Genomic DNA, 14993 nt, shown 5'->3' on the forward strand with positions numbered 1-14993 from the left:
AGAAGGGTTAAAATGGCGTCACTGAGCTCTCCCAAGTTCAAACTTTAAAGACTGGGTAAAGATTCGGGTAATTGATGGACATATTATTGAAAAAGTATTGTATATACATTTATATGTGATGTTTAGATTGAACATATATGTTTAGGTTGTATATTATGTTAAGTGAATTAAAACTTTAACTCAGGTCATTTTATCTCAGCATCCCTACACTACTTGAAGACTGAAGCTGTCTTAATCTTTTCTGCAATTTTAAGTGGAAAGCACCAAACTTCCTAAATCACAACTAAATAACTCCACCTATTCTTCATAAACATTTACTCAGTAACTTTTAATCAAAGTAACTGAGTGCAGCTGTGACATGTCAGGGGAGTTCTGGCCCTCCCGGCTGAGACTGGTTTGTCCCAAGTTTTTTTTTTCTCCATTTATTTATCATTGGAGTTTGGGTTCCTCGCCACAGGGCATTGTTGGCTGGCTTGCTCACCGGGAGACCACATATATTAGATATTATTTACAAGAATGATCTTGCTTCTTCTATAAACACCATTTCTGTGTTTTTCTCCTGTAAAGCTGCTTTGGAACAATCTACATTGTGAACTGCGCTATGTAAATAAAATTGAATTGAAAAATGGTTTAGAGAAGTTCAATTTCACTAGAAACAGGAGTTTCAGGAGTGTCATGACAAAACTCTAGACAAACTTCACAGCATTGTTCTTAGACAGCCGAAAGCCCTCATAACGCAGGAACTGGGCTTAAACTTGTTTAACAGAGAACCGAAAACTACATTGTCATCTCAATGGCTCTCTAATATACTCAGTTCAGTAATGAAGAGGAATATGTGTACAAACTGTGTGGGAGTCTTGCACTCGAGAAACAATGTCGAGTCCTGGGGATCATAATGACGCCAGGAAATTGTCAATTGCTTTCCTTTGCAAAATAGAATGAAGTCATTCCACTGAGAAATACACTGAGTTTGAGTGCCGTCGAGGTGCTGTCTGAATTTCTAGCAGTGAAGCCCCCAGATCCAGACAGACCAGCACACATGCGACTGAAGAACCAACTGCCCTTAACATAACCTTCTCCAAAATGTAATACCATTCCCAAATTCCACCAAGACAACATATATTATATCCAAAGGAAACACAGGGGAGGCAAGCCTCGAGTACAGCTTCATCTCTGGATCTCCATTTCCTGTTGGGATGAAACTCATCTGCCCAGACCAGCACAACCAGACAGAGAAAAGCAAAGGAAACAGAGACACCAAACACTAAATTTTCATCACAAGATTCCTGTATAGTGTCATCAACCATAAACTTCACGTTGGAAGTAAACAGTAAGACAACACTTTCTGAACTACAGAAGAAACGAGAGGGAAGAAAATCTCAGGGTGCTTCCTATGGCAAAACTTTGGCCACAATATTACAATGTTCCTAAAATGTTTAACATAGTGATAACATGTTTTAACATGATGTTAACATGTTTTAACATGATGTTAACATGATTTAACAACCTTAACAGGGTTTAGCATAATTCTAGAACTACTGAATGTTTTAACAAACTAGCATGATGTCACTTGTAGAGTCTTCTTTTGCATGCGCACAAGTGTTTTTTAACTAACTGAACGTGTAATGGACTATAAACGTTAATTAAGTTTATCAATAAAAAATAGGTTTATCATAAACTGTTATAACCTGCGTTATATCGGCCTCCTATACACATTGCTACCTCAATATCAGCCTTTACAAAACCCTTATCGGTTGACCACTATTAGGAAGACAATCACTTTGCAAACTGATTTCATCTTGACAGCCTTGGAAGAATGAACTTGGATGTGCCGCAGTGACATATGGGACTTCAAGCGGATTCCGTAGGCGCGCAAGGCAGCATACGATGCATACTTGATATCCAGAACACATACGGGTTTTTACATGGGTTCTCTGTTCATGAGTATTGGAACCTGTCTTTTACGGTTTTTGATGAAGTAGAGAGAGAACAAAAGACTGCATATTAAGAAACGGCCTTTAAGTACCCAAGAATGGTTTTATGTGGGACGGAACTCCTGAAGTTATGGTGATGGGTTACGCACGGTATCATTCAAAGGAGTGCATTTTTCAGACGTCCAATCAGAATTGCCTTTAACTACATCTGTGACTTCTCTAAAATACTCACAGCTATGAACATTACAACAAGAGAGACTCCCCTCATGTTGCCAAATCTTCAGTTGGCCAGACAAAGCGCTGAGTGTTCAAAGTCTCTTAGCAGCCACTTCATGCGTTGGTCTAGGTGGAAGCACTTCAGCCTCCCACACTTAGGGTCACAAAAGATAAAGACCCAACTCAACACATTCAGCGTGAAGCTGTGATGAAAACATGCAGGATACACCCCAGTCCTGATGCATTGGACCATTAGTCTGCTGCACTGATGTTCAAATCTAATTTGGCCACATGCTGGCGGTGCGGTCTATCTAATAGGCAGCCGGAGGAAGACAGAACAGCGAGAAATGCTGTAAAGATGAGAACATCTTGCATCAGCATTGGGTGTGCTGAGATTACAGCCACTTTATAGCTTTAACTAACCTTTCTGTGAAACAGAAACAGATTTGCATTGCAATATGTGATAAAGTTGCCAAATAATGTGATATGACAATGCTTAAAATGGGTCAAATCTAGCGACGGACCGATGTATCACCATGGTCAACGTACAACATTGACAAACAGACCCTTAAAGGTCCAGTGTATGAAATGTAGCGCCATGTAGCGATAAGGTTGAGAATTGCAACCAACGGCTCACTCCACCCCTGTCTTTCAAAGAATTACGGTGACTGACACACGACTACGATGTCGTCACGCTTTCGCTTCTTTGCCGAAGGAGGTAACATATTTACGAAGGATTCTGTAGAAACAACATGGAGGATTCCATGTAAGGGGACCTGCGGTATATGTAGACAGAAATGGCTCATTCTCACATAATAAAAACATAACGCTTCATTATGCTAGGTCTTTATACACCTCTGAACATATAGTTGTGTATATTATATTGCATTTCTGTCAATAGATCCTCCAAAAACTTACACACTGCACCTTTAAAACAAAATGCAAAATAAAAGATATTCACTGCCTCACAAACAACACCATGTTTTCAACATAACAGTCCTATTATTCTCATCTCTATCTTTAGAGTGAATGGAGCTTCACTGTGGATAGTATGCTAGTGTGTGTGTGCGTGTAAACAGAGAGATAGACAGACAGTGCTGGGCGTGATAACTGGCCTCAGTTGACCCTTAAATGAGCTTGTGTTTTAAAGCCATTCATAAAGAGCAATGTGATTTTCAGACACACAAATGAATGGATACGAGACCCACTGTATGTCATATAATGGCACCTGATTGAAGATCTGCCAACGGAAACTCAATGATCTGGATTCTAGGTTACGTTCTTCTCTAAGAGGGAATGTTTGTGTTGTGATGGTGTGAAACGCAGAGCTAATGTTTGTCTAATAATCTGATTGTGAGGGATCTCTCAGGAAGCCGAGGATCTCGTTGACACTGTCATGGAGACCTGAACCTTCCCACAGTGTTGAGAGATGGACAAGAAATCAACACTGCAGCAAACATTAAACTGATTTTTAAACTTCAAATTAGTTTCTAAAGTGAGGCACAATACATCAACATCAAGGTCCTATCACATCTCAAAGTATTTATATATACAATTTTACAGATGCATATTAAACTTTTCCATCGATAGCCGATTATTCAGAGTGATATCTGCCGATACCGATTCTAAGGATTAAATTCATATTTGTCAACTTTTTGAATGTTATTAATCCAATGCTATTTGGAATTTCAATATTGGACTGGTGATGTGTCTCAACATTTGCTTTACAGAGGACTTATTAATTGGATTTTCTTGTCCTCTTTTGATAGACAGGATACATCGGCACTGATCATCTGTTGTTTTTAACTATCAGCTGATAGCCGAAAAATGTATCAACCGATAATGATTTTTGGCTGACATACCGGTTAATCTCAAAAAATATATAAATGCCTTATATAACTTGCTTTTTTTTAACAAATTCCATATCACAATCTATTGTTGGATAAATTTCTTAAACACAGTAGAAAATAACACTTATACCACACACCACCTATTTCTGGATAACTTGATGGAAGGTTTTAATGACTTCAAAGGCACCATATGGAGGGGGGCTGAGGCTTACACAAGAACTCCGTAAGAGAGTTTTTCATCTCCATGAAGTTAAATATAGAGACAAGTTCTGGAATAAGAGAACTAAAAACAAGAACAGCGAAAGACAGACACATTTACTGACATAGGGACTTCTCTTAAGGAAGTCATGTAAATATGTTCTGAAAACTCTAAAGAGACCAAGAAAAAGCAAAGTAAATGAGACCGAGAGCATTTAATAAAGAAAAGAAACCCATGTATCTGACCTGAGATATGTGGTTTATGGAGGACTCCATCCTGCGCAGCTGTGACGCCTGAATATCCAGCAACTGCAGGACATTGTTGGCTAAGGCATTGATCTGATAGGCCACACTCGCCAGAGACTGAGTGGTGTACGCTTTGGTTTCCTCCAAGGCTTTCCTTTTATCCTGTGCCTACAGATGGAGAAGAAGAAATAAAACACTTTCAAATTTACGTGGTCACATTATAGCTAAAATCCATCACGTGCATCTCTCTATCGCGATTTCTGTTTTAAACCTTAAAAATTGCAGGTCACTTTGCAATCTTGGATGCTTTGCGTTTAGGTGGTACTTGAGACTGGAACCGCTCCTAGAGTACATTTACATTTAGTCATTTAGCAGACACTTTTATCCAAAGCGACTTACAAAGAGTTAGGGAGCAACAAGCAATATGTCATACAGGAGCCATAATACATTAGGTGCCAATACAAATTTACTGGTTTCAACTAAAGCTAGACCACTACCTGTTGAGAGAAAGTTTTTTTTTTTTTTTAAACCAACTTTATGTAAACCAATTCCGTACAGTTAACCAATTCCACATTGAACAAGGTGCAAACAACCTTAGTCTTCTCGATGTTTCCATTGGGAAGCTTCTTAAAAGTAAATTTTCCCTGAAGCAAACCCGGCGGGTTTAGAGCTGCATCCATGTTTGCACGTCACGTTTGATGTGGTAATTTCACAGTAACGTTATGTTGTGTTCAGACCAAACGTGAATGGCGCGTCAAGCGCAAGTGAATTACATGTTAAGTCAATGCAAAGAGGCGATAGACCAACTTGCGGCGCGAATCGCGCGAATGAAGCCCTGGTTATGAGATGATGAGGCGGCGCGAATGACGCGAATTGAAAAATCTCGTTCTCGCCCCGTACAGTGCTTAGTTTGCGTGGTATAGACCCAACCCAACTTTGAGAATAGATTAATGGCAACATTTTTTTTATCGCGCGATAAGAGTCTCACGTTAACGCAGCACGTTAACGCCGTTAACGACCCACCACTAATTAATATTATTGAATATTACTCCGATCTTATCTGAAGAAATTAAGTCATTGCCCAGGACGGCATTAGGGTGAGTAAATTATGGGGTAAATTTCATTGTTGGGTCAGCCATTCCTTTAAAGCGATAGTTCATCCAAATCCATAAATTCGGTCATCAGTTGCTCACCCTCTTGTCATTTCAAACCTTTTTGACTTTCTTTCTTCGGCAGAACACAAATGATATTATTTTGATATAAGTTGGTAACGGAAAAGCACTGGCCCCCGTTCACTTCTATTCTATGGACCAGATACCAGTATCGGTATTGGGCCCGATACTAAGCTCATGTACTTGTACTCATAATAATGCACCCATACCAAAGACCAATACCTCATGTGACAGAACTGACTGATTTTTTTGTAGAATCTGCTCTGAAAGTTTGTGAAAAGCATTTTTTTTTGTGTTTAAGGTGAAGTTTGTAATTAGGGCTGCACAATAATTAATCGAGATACCCCTAAATCCTACTGTAATCGGGTTACCTGCAATATGAAATGCAATGTGTCAATATTTTTTTTGTCCTTGAAGCACGGCTCTGGGATCTGTAGGAAATGCTGCTCGATCTAAAAGCAGTGCGGGTTTGAGTAGATTATAATGTGCATTTAAAAAAGCAACACCCGTAAAACATGATCATTATAAATATACTTTATTATCATAAAAATACCTAATGGGACATGACAATTCCTATATTATAGACCGTGTTATAGACGCAGGAGTGCGTATTTGGAGTTTCCTCTCTGCTTTCGGATGCAGCACCATCTTCACGTACTTCACTCAAAAGCCGTGCAAAAATCACGTGATTTTTATCGTCGGTCTATCGTTACAGCCCTATTTGTAATTAGGAAGCTATTCTATTTTTATTACTTTCACTGTGTTGCAAAAAGGTACAAGCAACAGTACAGGCACCAGTATCGAGTATCAGAAAAAAATATATCGGAACTTGTGCTCAGTCTTTAAAAAATGATATCCGAGGGAGCATGTGCAAGTGAACCAATGCAAGTGAATAGAGGCATGTTAACAACATTCTTCAAAATATCTTCTTTTGTGTTCTGTGGAAGTAGAAAAAGTCATAAAGCATAAAGTGTTGAAATGACAATAGTAATGATAATAATGACAGCATTTTTATTTTGGAGTGAACTATCACTTTAACTTGGCCGAACAAACTGTAATGTGAATCATCAAGCCGATTGTTACAAGACTGCCGACGTGTTATTTAACACAACACAATTGAAACAATACAAGTGTATACAAGAATAGCATTTACTGCTGAATCGTTCTTATACAAAACAGAACTGCTAAAACCACAACCGTATCTAACTGAAACTGAACTTTTAGCAGTGGTATTCTCTCAGTTCTGCTTCTGGCCTACCTCTGTGGTAAACCCTGATCTCAATGTGGTAAACCATTACACATGCAGAAGTTCCTCAGGCTATAAAACTGAGCTCAAAATACATGCAGATAAAACATCATCGATGCACCGGCAGCAAAACCAGGGAGCGTGTTTCTGAACTGTGCGATGTATACATCCGATCACTAAAACAACACATTTTCCACATATGCATAAGTTTTTGGTTGTGCATTGCTGTCAACAGTTATCAATGTGATTTGCATTCTAACATAATATACGATTCATCTGAAATAAAAAAAAACAGTAGTTGCACTTTATTTTGCAGTACGTGTACCTATAGTGCACTCACAGTGTACGTAGAAAGCACTGGGTAATTTAAAGTAACTACATGGGATAACGTTTGGTTTAGGGGTAGGTTCAGGTTAAGTACCTAGTTTTTTCCTAGTTATGATACTTATTCAGTAAAATAAGTACACAGTTCATGGTAAACAGGACCGTAAATTAAAGTGTTACACAGATAGTATTTTAAGCAATAAGTAATACATACACAGGAACTTAAAGGTGTCATGAATTAAGACAACAATTTTAACCTGAGATTTTGCTATATAAGAGGGAATCATATTCAAGCAAACATCCTGGAAGAGTCAGAACTAAAAACGCCCTTGTTATTGAAATTACAACTTTCACTGACACCAGGTCCAGCCAACGCCAGGTCCTGGAATACACCTATCTATCATAGATAGGTTGAACAATATCAAGGTCTACTTCTCTAGCCCCGCCCACTGGTTTGTGCATGTACCACGGTACTGAAGTAACACAAGTTGCGCGGAACCAGAAAATAGCCTATTACTTATTGATTTTTGAAGTTTTTGAATGTAAAAACAATGAGAACGTCATAAGTAGACCACATACAACAGTATAAGACAATAAAAATGGCCAGTTCATGACACCTTTAAATCCAGGAAAGACAGCTTTCCTGTAGCTCAGTGGTAAGAGCATTGGGTTAACAACGCAAGGTTGTGGGTTCGATCCCAGGGGATGGCAAATACCTATATATAAATGTATAGGATAAAGCAATGTAAGTCGCTTTGGATAAAAGCGTCTGCCAAATGCCTAAATGTAAATGTAAATCCGGTCAAATATTGAAAAGTCACTAAAAGATATTGTTGCTATCTGTATTTTTTAACACAGTTTTGTGCAGAATAGGTTCAATGTAAACGCGTGGTTACCCATTTAATAAACCGCACACGTCCTATGGCAGACATTTTAGAAAGAAAATACAAAAAAACTAACAAGGAATATAACTTTTTCTCATGCTATTATATATTATAAATTTCAATAATATAAAATAATACATTAGTAACACTTTGTTTTCAAAATATTAGCTGTCACAACATAAGAAAAGTGAAAATTATTTGTCAACTACCAAAATTAGTGTGCCTGCCAACATCAAATGTGTCAGTAATGTAATTCCAACTAGGGATGGGCATTTAAAGCAAAAATAACATTCGAAGATCGGTGAGAACTATTCGAAATTAGCATCTCTCCCCCACATGGACGCATTTACAGTATTACACACACACACACAAACGGAGAGAGAGAGAACATTTAAGCTTAAAATCCATATGACGACACACTGCTTTATATTAACAACCGAATGACGGCTCTTATTAACACTACGACGATCAGCATCAACCACTCATAAAGCTAGAACACTTCCTTGAAAAATATGAGCATGCACATTTATACCAACTAAAAAACAGTGTGATTGATCAAAGAAAATATATTAAAGCCATAAAGATTAAGACCAAACTTAAAACGTGTTAAAACATATTAACCAAATGACGGCATTTATTAACAGTTTGGAGCGATTTTATGAATTAATAGCTCAAAATGCTTCCATTTCTATCGTCATGAAAAAGTTTCTCCAGTCTGGTAGTGATCGTTTTTCTAGACGAACAGTAAACTCGGGCTGTACAAACTCCATTAGATTTTTAAAACCCTCTCCTTTGACAAAGCCGATCGGAAGGATATCCAAAGCGACCATCTTGCTAGTTAGAGTCGTTATTTGCTCCGCCCGTCTGGCATCCAAATAGGTTGGTCTGACCATAAAACTAGCAACTGATTGCTGACCTGTGGATGGACCTGCTGGGTGCTACGCCCTCAAGTGATTGTGCATCGTAGTTGTTGATCGGTGATAAGCCAGCTTTGCATTGCAGAGTTTGCACTTTATTCTCATTCATTTTATTAAAGGACCCCCACACAGAACAAATTTTTAACATCATCTCAATTTACCGTTTCCGTTATGCCGCGCGGTTCTACAGTGTGTGTAACTTCGTTACCAATTCTTGTGAGAAAATGTTTTCCTCCATTGTCTCTTGACTGACAGCCTTAAGGTTTAAGGTGCGTAGTTATTGGCAGCGCCACCCTTTGGTTAGATAAAAGCGTTACACATGAAAACACGGCGATTCTTTTAAGATCGCACACACTATTCGAAATTCTATAATTAAATAAACTAATCGAATATTCGAAATTCGTGACTCATCCCTAATTCAAACTATTACTCAAATATTTGTTTTACATACGGAATTACGTGTATAACTTATTAGTGTAATTGTGTAATGCTATGTTCAGTAACTTAAAGTCCGGTAATGTTGTGACTTCTGCATGGCTGGTTCGAGCGGCCACAGATGTTTGATAGAATAACCTTAAAAAAAACGACCGCCCAATACTCCAGAACAACCACAACCACCGATGGTATTAAACACATCAACACGCTCGAAAAGTAATTTACACATGGGAACCACAGCTCTACAAGCATTTCCTGTTGCATATTATGCAATGAAGATGTGAAATAATATTATTTTACTGATGTTTCACTGAAAGTCTGTCAAAAAAGCAGTCTGCTTCAGCACAAGCTTGGCAACAAAGATGCGTAATGTCACACAAGAGATGCTCATCCCTCAATCTTTCTATGAAAACATGTTTTCACTGGATAATGATGTTGTAAATCTGTGTCCACCCTGCCTGCACACAGATTTGTTTAAGTCAAACAAAACACAACTAACTGTTTAGAACACATTTTAGTGTACTAAAGATGGTCATGTTACTCCTCAATTTTGTTTAGTCAGTAAAACAACATCCAAACACAACTGTAGAGGCTGTAAAATCAAAAGTGTGTAAGGAACGTCAGAGCCACTGTTATTCTGATCCAGCTGTGGAATTTCTCTCATTGTTAACATTTGGAGCACAACGCATCATTTCCACACAGACCTCTCACCATTCCATCGAGGTTTATCTGAAGGACATTTCTCACAGGAACAACAACAGTGTCTTCAGATCTACAGAAACCTTCCCACAAAGCGAGAAGGGCGAGTTTCCCAGAAGACAACAGTTATCAATCTCTGTCTTATCTCCTTTATGGTCATAGTCACAATGCCCTGAGATAAGGGAGGGTGGATGAGAGTAACTTATTACAGCTACACAAATACACGTTTTGGAGCTCAGATAATTGTTTCATAAGAGAAAGTATAAAATAAAGACAAATTTGTCTGGATATGTCTTGTGGGTGGAGTTTGTTTCATGTACACAATTGTTCCCATTCAACAGATCACATTACATTTTAGTATTCTCAAACACAATTAAATAGTTAAAGCTTGGACAAAGATTTACACCATGTTACAAAGCAATTATATTATACAAGTTTCATAAAATTTAATTTGTGGCAACATATTAAGTTTTTTTTTGGGGGGGTGTATATTCTACATTTATACCAATGTAACCTTGCAATGTTATCTTGTTAAAAACTATTTCAAGATGAGGGACAAATCAACATTATTTTCTGTGGTTATTGAATAAAAAGTATGTTGCTCAAAACAAAAACTTATTTTATCACTAAATACTTTATCTTAGATGTCTGAAAAGAGACATAAGGTGGGAGTGTGCAGGAAGGAAAAGCCCACGTTTCCTCCCAAGAGAAGTATTATAGAATCAGGAGGGACGCTCCACCCAGAACATTGGAGGGATGCAAAAGATCACAGGAAGGGACACTTTTGTTATAGATATAATCTGGAGCAGTAGCCTACTTTCTTAGACAAATTGGCAAGCGTCCTGGCACATTAAAGGGATACTTCACACATACATGAACATTCTGTCATGATTGACTCACCTTTAAGTTGTTCCAAATCTGTTTAAATCTATTTGTTCTGATGAACACAAGATATTTAGAAGAATGCTTATAACAAGACAGACTTTGTCCTCCATTGACTCCCACAGTAGTTTTTTTTTCGTGAGTTGAACACAAAATAAGACATTTTGAAGAATGTAGGACAGCAAACAGTTCTGGGGCACTTTTGCATGCCATTGTTTTTTACCTACTATAAAATCTGTCTGGTTATAAGCATTCTTCCAAATATCATATAAGTCATTTATATGGATTTGGAACAACTCAAAGGTGAGTAAAAGATGACTGAATGTTCATTTTTGGTTGAAGTATCCCTTTAAGTTGAATGTATAATATTGGTTTCTTTTAGGCCGTAAAGTCAAATTCATATGGTGGAAGTCACAGAAAAATGATAGCACTGAATTCATCTCCATGCTGAAGAGCATGTCAAAACACTCGTTGAAAACAGAATGCTGATATTTGTTTGGGTTTCCTGTAATGTTGACAGCTCAGCGTACTTTACTATGATAAATATCCTGGGGAAACGCACTCCACGCAGGAGGGAAAAATGTTTGGAATGTCCCTTATTAACTCTGTGTTACTCTTGTAAAGATGCCCCACTGCTCTGCTATCCCAACAGGAAGAGTTAAAGGGATACAACACATCATCACATTCACAGTCTTTGTTCACAATTTTAAAGGCATCCAATTTCCTAAGATTTACTCAAATGTAAATATTGTCTGCTATGTTAAATCATTTGGCTGTATGTAAGTTTTTCTATGGAAAGTTAATACTATTTTTAATAGAAAGAATATCACCAATGTTCCTAATATTATGTTGTTCCTTTTAAGACATTAACTTTAAGATAACCCTAAGCTTTCTGAAAGAATACAGCTGTTGTGAGAAAAACTGAGCTAAATGTCATTATTTGCTGATAATCATCTCCTCCGTCATTTCTCTCAAATCTCTTTTGTTGCATATTAAAACCTGCATGTCATACTCAACAAACCGATGCTATTTGATATCATTACTGTCAAACTGGGCACACCTTCATACAGTATTTGTATACATCAGCTTTTTTATGATCGATGGCAGACTTTGTATTTGGTAACACTTGAAAGAGTTAAAAGTCTCTGACGGGCATCAAACCAGATGGAAGTTAAGGGTAAAGGAGCAGGCTTGTAATTACAGGGATCTGATGGCTCTGTAATCTGTTATAGCCACTGGGTAGTGGCTTGATCCCAGGAAGGGGGTCTAGCTTTGTTTTTGTGAAAGGTCCGCTGAAGACCTCCACTGAGACAAATCGTGAGTATTTGTGTGGATTTGGTCTTGGATGCCAACAGGAAAAGGATTATTGTCTTCTGGTGTAATCTATGTAGGCGTTGGCATGACTGTGTTAACGCTGCTTTCCATGACATATGTAAGAGTGTTTCCACATCTCTCAATGACACTGGGGCACAATTTAAACATATCCCAGCATGCTGTGCACACAGTCATATTAAAACACTTGACTAAACTTGACAACTATTTAAAAACATAAGCAGCATACAAAAATACTCCAAATAAAATAGTAAACAGAGGCCTGATCTTGCTTACTGGACTTGCTTACTAGTTGTAAATCTAATGAAGAGGGAAAATTTTAAATAGCTCTCTAAGCCCCGCAAAACTAAAAGCCACTGCAGAAGGACTGAGCTCATGATACGACAATCTGTGCTGAGTGGCACCGCCCTTATCCAGGTTCACTGACTCATACAAAAAGCCAAGCCACACCTATGAGGGCCACAGGACAAACGGCAAGATCAGAAAGTTTAGATATACGCATGATCTAGGCCTAGTTTTTAACAAAGTGATTTAAATTTGAAAGATAAAAGTGGAAACTCGGGTAAGTCTTACAAGAGTCGATGATTGTTAAACGATGCAATCAATCGCATCCAGAATAAAAGTTTGTGTTTATATAATATATGTTTGTGCAGTGTACATTTTTATTTTCTAATAATTTAACACATGCAATATTCAAAGTACACAGACTTTTATATAAGCACAAACTTTTATTCTGGATGCGAAATATCGTGATCAATCGTTGAACAGGCCTTAAAGACTGCATTTAGGTCCTCAATGAGCTTCAAGTTGACCATTCCGCGCAGACAGGTCACTGCTTTGATGGTTAAACACTCACCTAAAAGGTCATTAATATTCTTTAGATCTTTTCTGCGGTCTTTGGACTACTCATACTTCAAGTTGGTACGTGAACCAATATATGAGACATGAGAGCGAGCTCTTTTACCCTGGCAACACCCAAGAATCCGGCTCTAACAATTTAGCAAACATTCAGAACACTGCAGCAACTGCATAGCTTTGCTTTGCCAAGCACCCACAACACACAATAGCCCTGTGGTGGTGAGTTCTGCATGAGCTAACTGGATATTGTAAATATAGCTTAACCGTGCAGTGGGCAATGGTGGTCTTCATGTAGCTCAGCATTGTGTTTGATTCATTAGAGAACACATACTGATAACATGTATAGCTTGGATACACGTTAAATCAAAATTGTCTGCCATATGAAAACCATCTGAACGTCTTGAGTCAACTAGTCGGACACTTACCATCAGTGCTTGATAACGACTGTCTGTTCTACAGTCCTGATGTTGCCTTTCATATCACAATAAAAACAGACTCATTGTCCTCAACACAATACCAACATCCTCCAGACAAGCCATGGACGAGTGGGCAGCACAATTCAACACTTGCCCCAAAGAGCCACACAGTCAGAAAAAATGAACAAAAGCTGTCACTGGGGTAGTGCCCATTTCAAAATGACACCTTTGCAGCTCAATAATGCATTTTAGTACATTAAGGGTACATATTGGCAGTAACAAATATTGGCATATTGCACCATCCCACTTTTGTACCTTTGTTTCTGACGCTGCACATCTATTATAATGAAAAATTGTAAGATTCATTTGTTGAAGTGTATTAACAAATGGCATTGAGCCCCCTTTGATTAAGAAAAAAAACAGGACACCCTAACATGAGATAGAACATGAAAAAATTAAAAACTAAGAAACATATGTAAGATTAAATATACTTTAGTTAAACAAAGACCTCCATCTTGTATTTCATTGTTTGTATGTTAAAGGGGTGGTTCAACAGTATTCCATGCCTTTTGACTTCTTCACAGTGTTAAACCCGCTGTCTTCTCTTGCTTGACCTGGTAAACTTGACAAAAATCGAGTTGAGCGTATGATGTAGTAGATGTAGTAGCTCTTTCTCGCATGCAGAAACTGTTGCCGGCCAAACATGCAAATGAAGCTCTGAGGTAATTCCACATTCATATTAAATTCCACATAGGCCTACTTAACATTAATGTATGCATACGTAAATCAATGCGATTTAAAGCGCACTTTCACATGCGTTTAATGTAAATATCTTAAAGGAATAGCTCTTCCAAATTCACATTCAACATTTTATCGACCTCATGTCATTCCAAACATTTTTATTTAACTTTTGAAAATATTTCTATCTTTAAATTTACGAAACTTAGCTCATTTTATGATTTTATGAGTTGGTGCTTTTTGAACCTTGAAAGCCACTATTGATCTCCATTGACTTTTATTAGATAGAAAAGAGAATATATTTTCAATTAAATCAAGTCACGTAGACACGCAGGAAGTATGTAAATAATTCCTTTGTAACCGTCAAAGCACTGTATTCTGGGAAAAATATAAGGTCTCTGGATGTCATCCATGATTAAATCCAGGCGGAGGAAGGTCAACATTTCCACATGCAGGCCAGAAACAGCAGTGTGACCCGTCCTGCCCCAGAGAAGACGGTTGGCTTCACAAAACTCCTTGCATGCTTCACATGCCTCTCTCTCTTTTTCACACACACACAACCAACATGAAAAAAATGGGGTAGTGGCTGTCCTTGTTACACAGACCCACTCTACCACCATCTGCTGCTACATCATCAACATCATCA

General features: G+C 38.0%; 1 protein-coding gene across 9 annotated transcripts in view; it reads right to left on the reverse strand.

Moving 5' to 3' along the window:
- The window catches only part of abi1a (abl-interactor 1a), a 40509-nt gene that overhangs the window by 23582 nt on the left and 1934 nt on the right, over positions 1 to 14993 (reverse strand). For all 9 annotated transcript variants that reach the window (XM_056737644.1, XM_056737642.1, XM_056737643.1 and 6 more), the window contains exon 2: positions 4445 to 4612. In XM_056737644.1, coding sequence (XP_056593622.1) covers positions 4445 to 4612 — 168 coding nt within the window. The remainder of the gene's footprint in view (positions 1 to 4444; positions 4613 to 14993) is intronic.

Source organism: Triplophysa dalaica, chromosome 23 (assembly GCF_015846415.1).
Source record: "Triplophysa dalaica isolate WHDGS20190420 chromosome 23, ASM1584641v1, whole genome shotgun sequence".
Taxonomy (NCBI): Eukaryota; Metazoa; Chordata; class Actinopteri; order Cypriniformes; family Nemacheilidae; genus Triplophysa; species Triplophysa dalaica.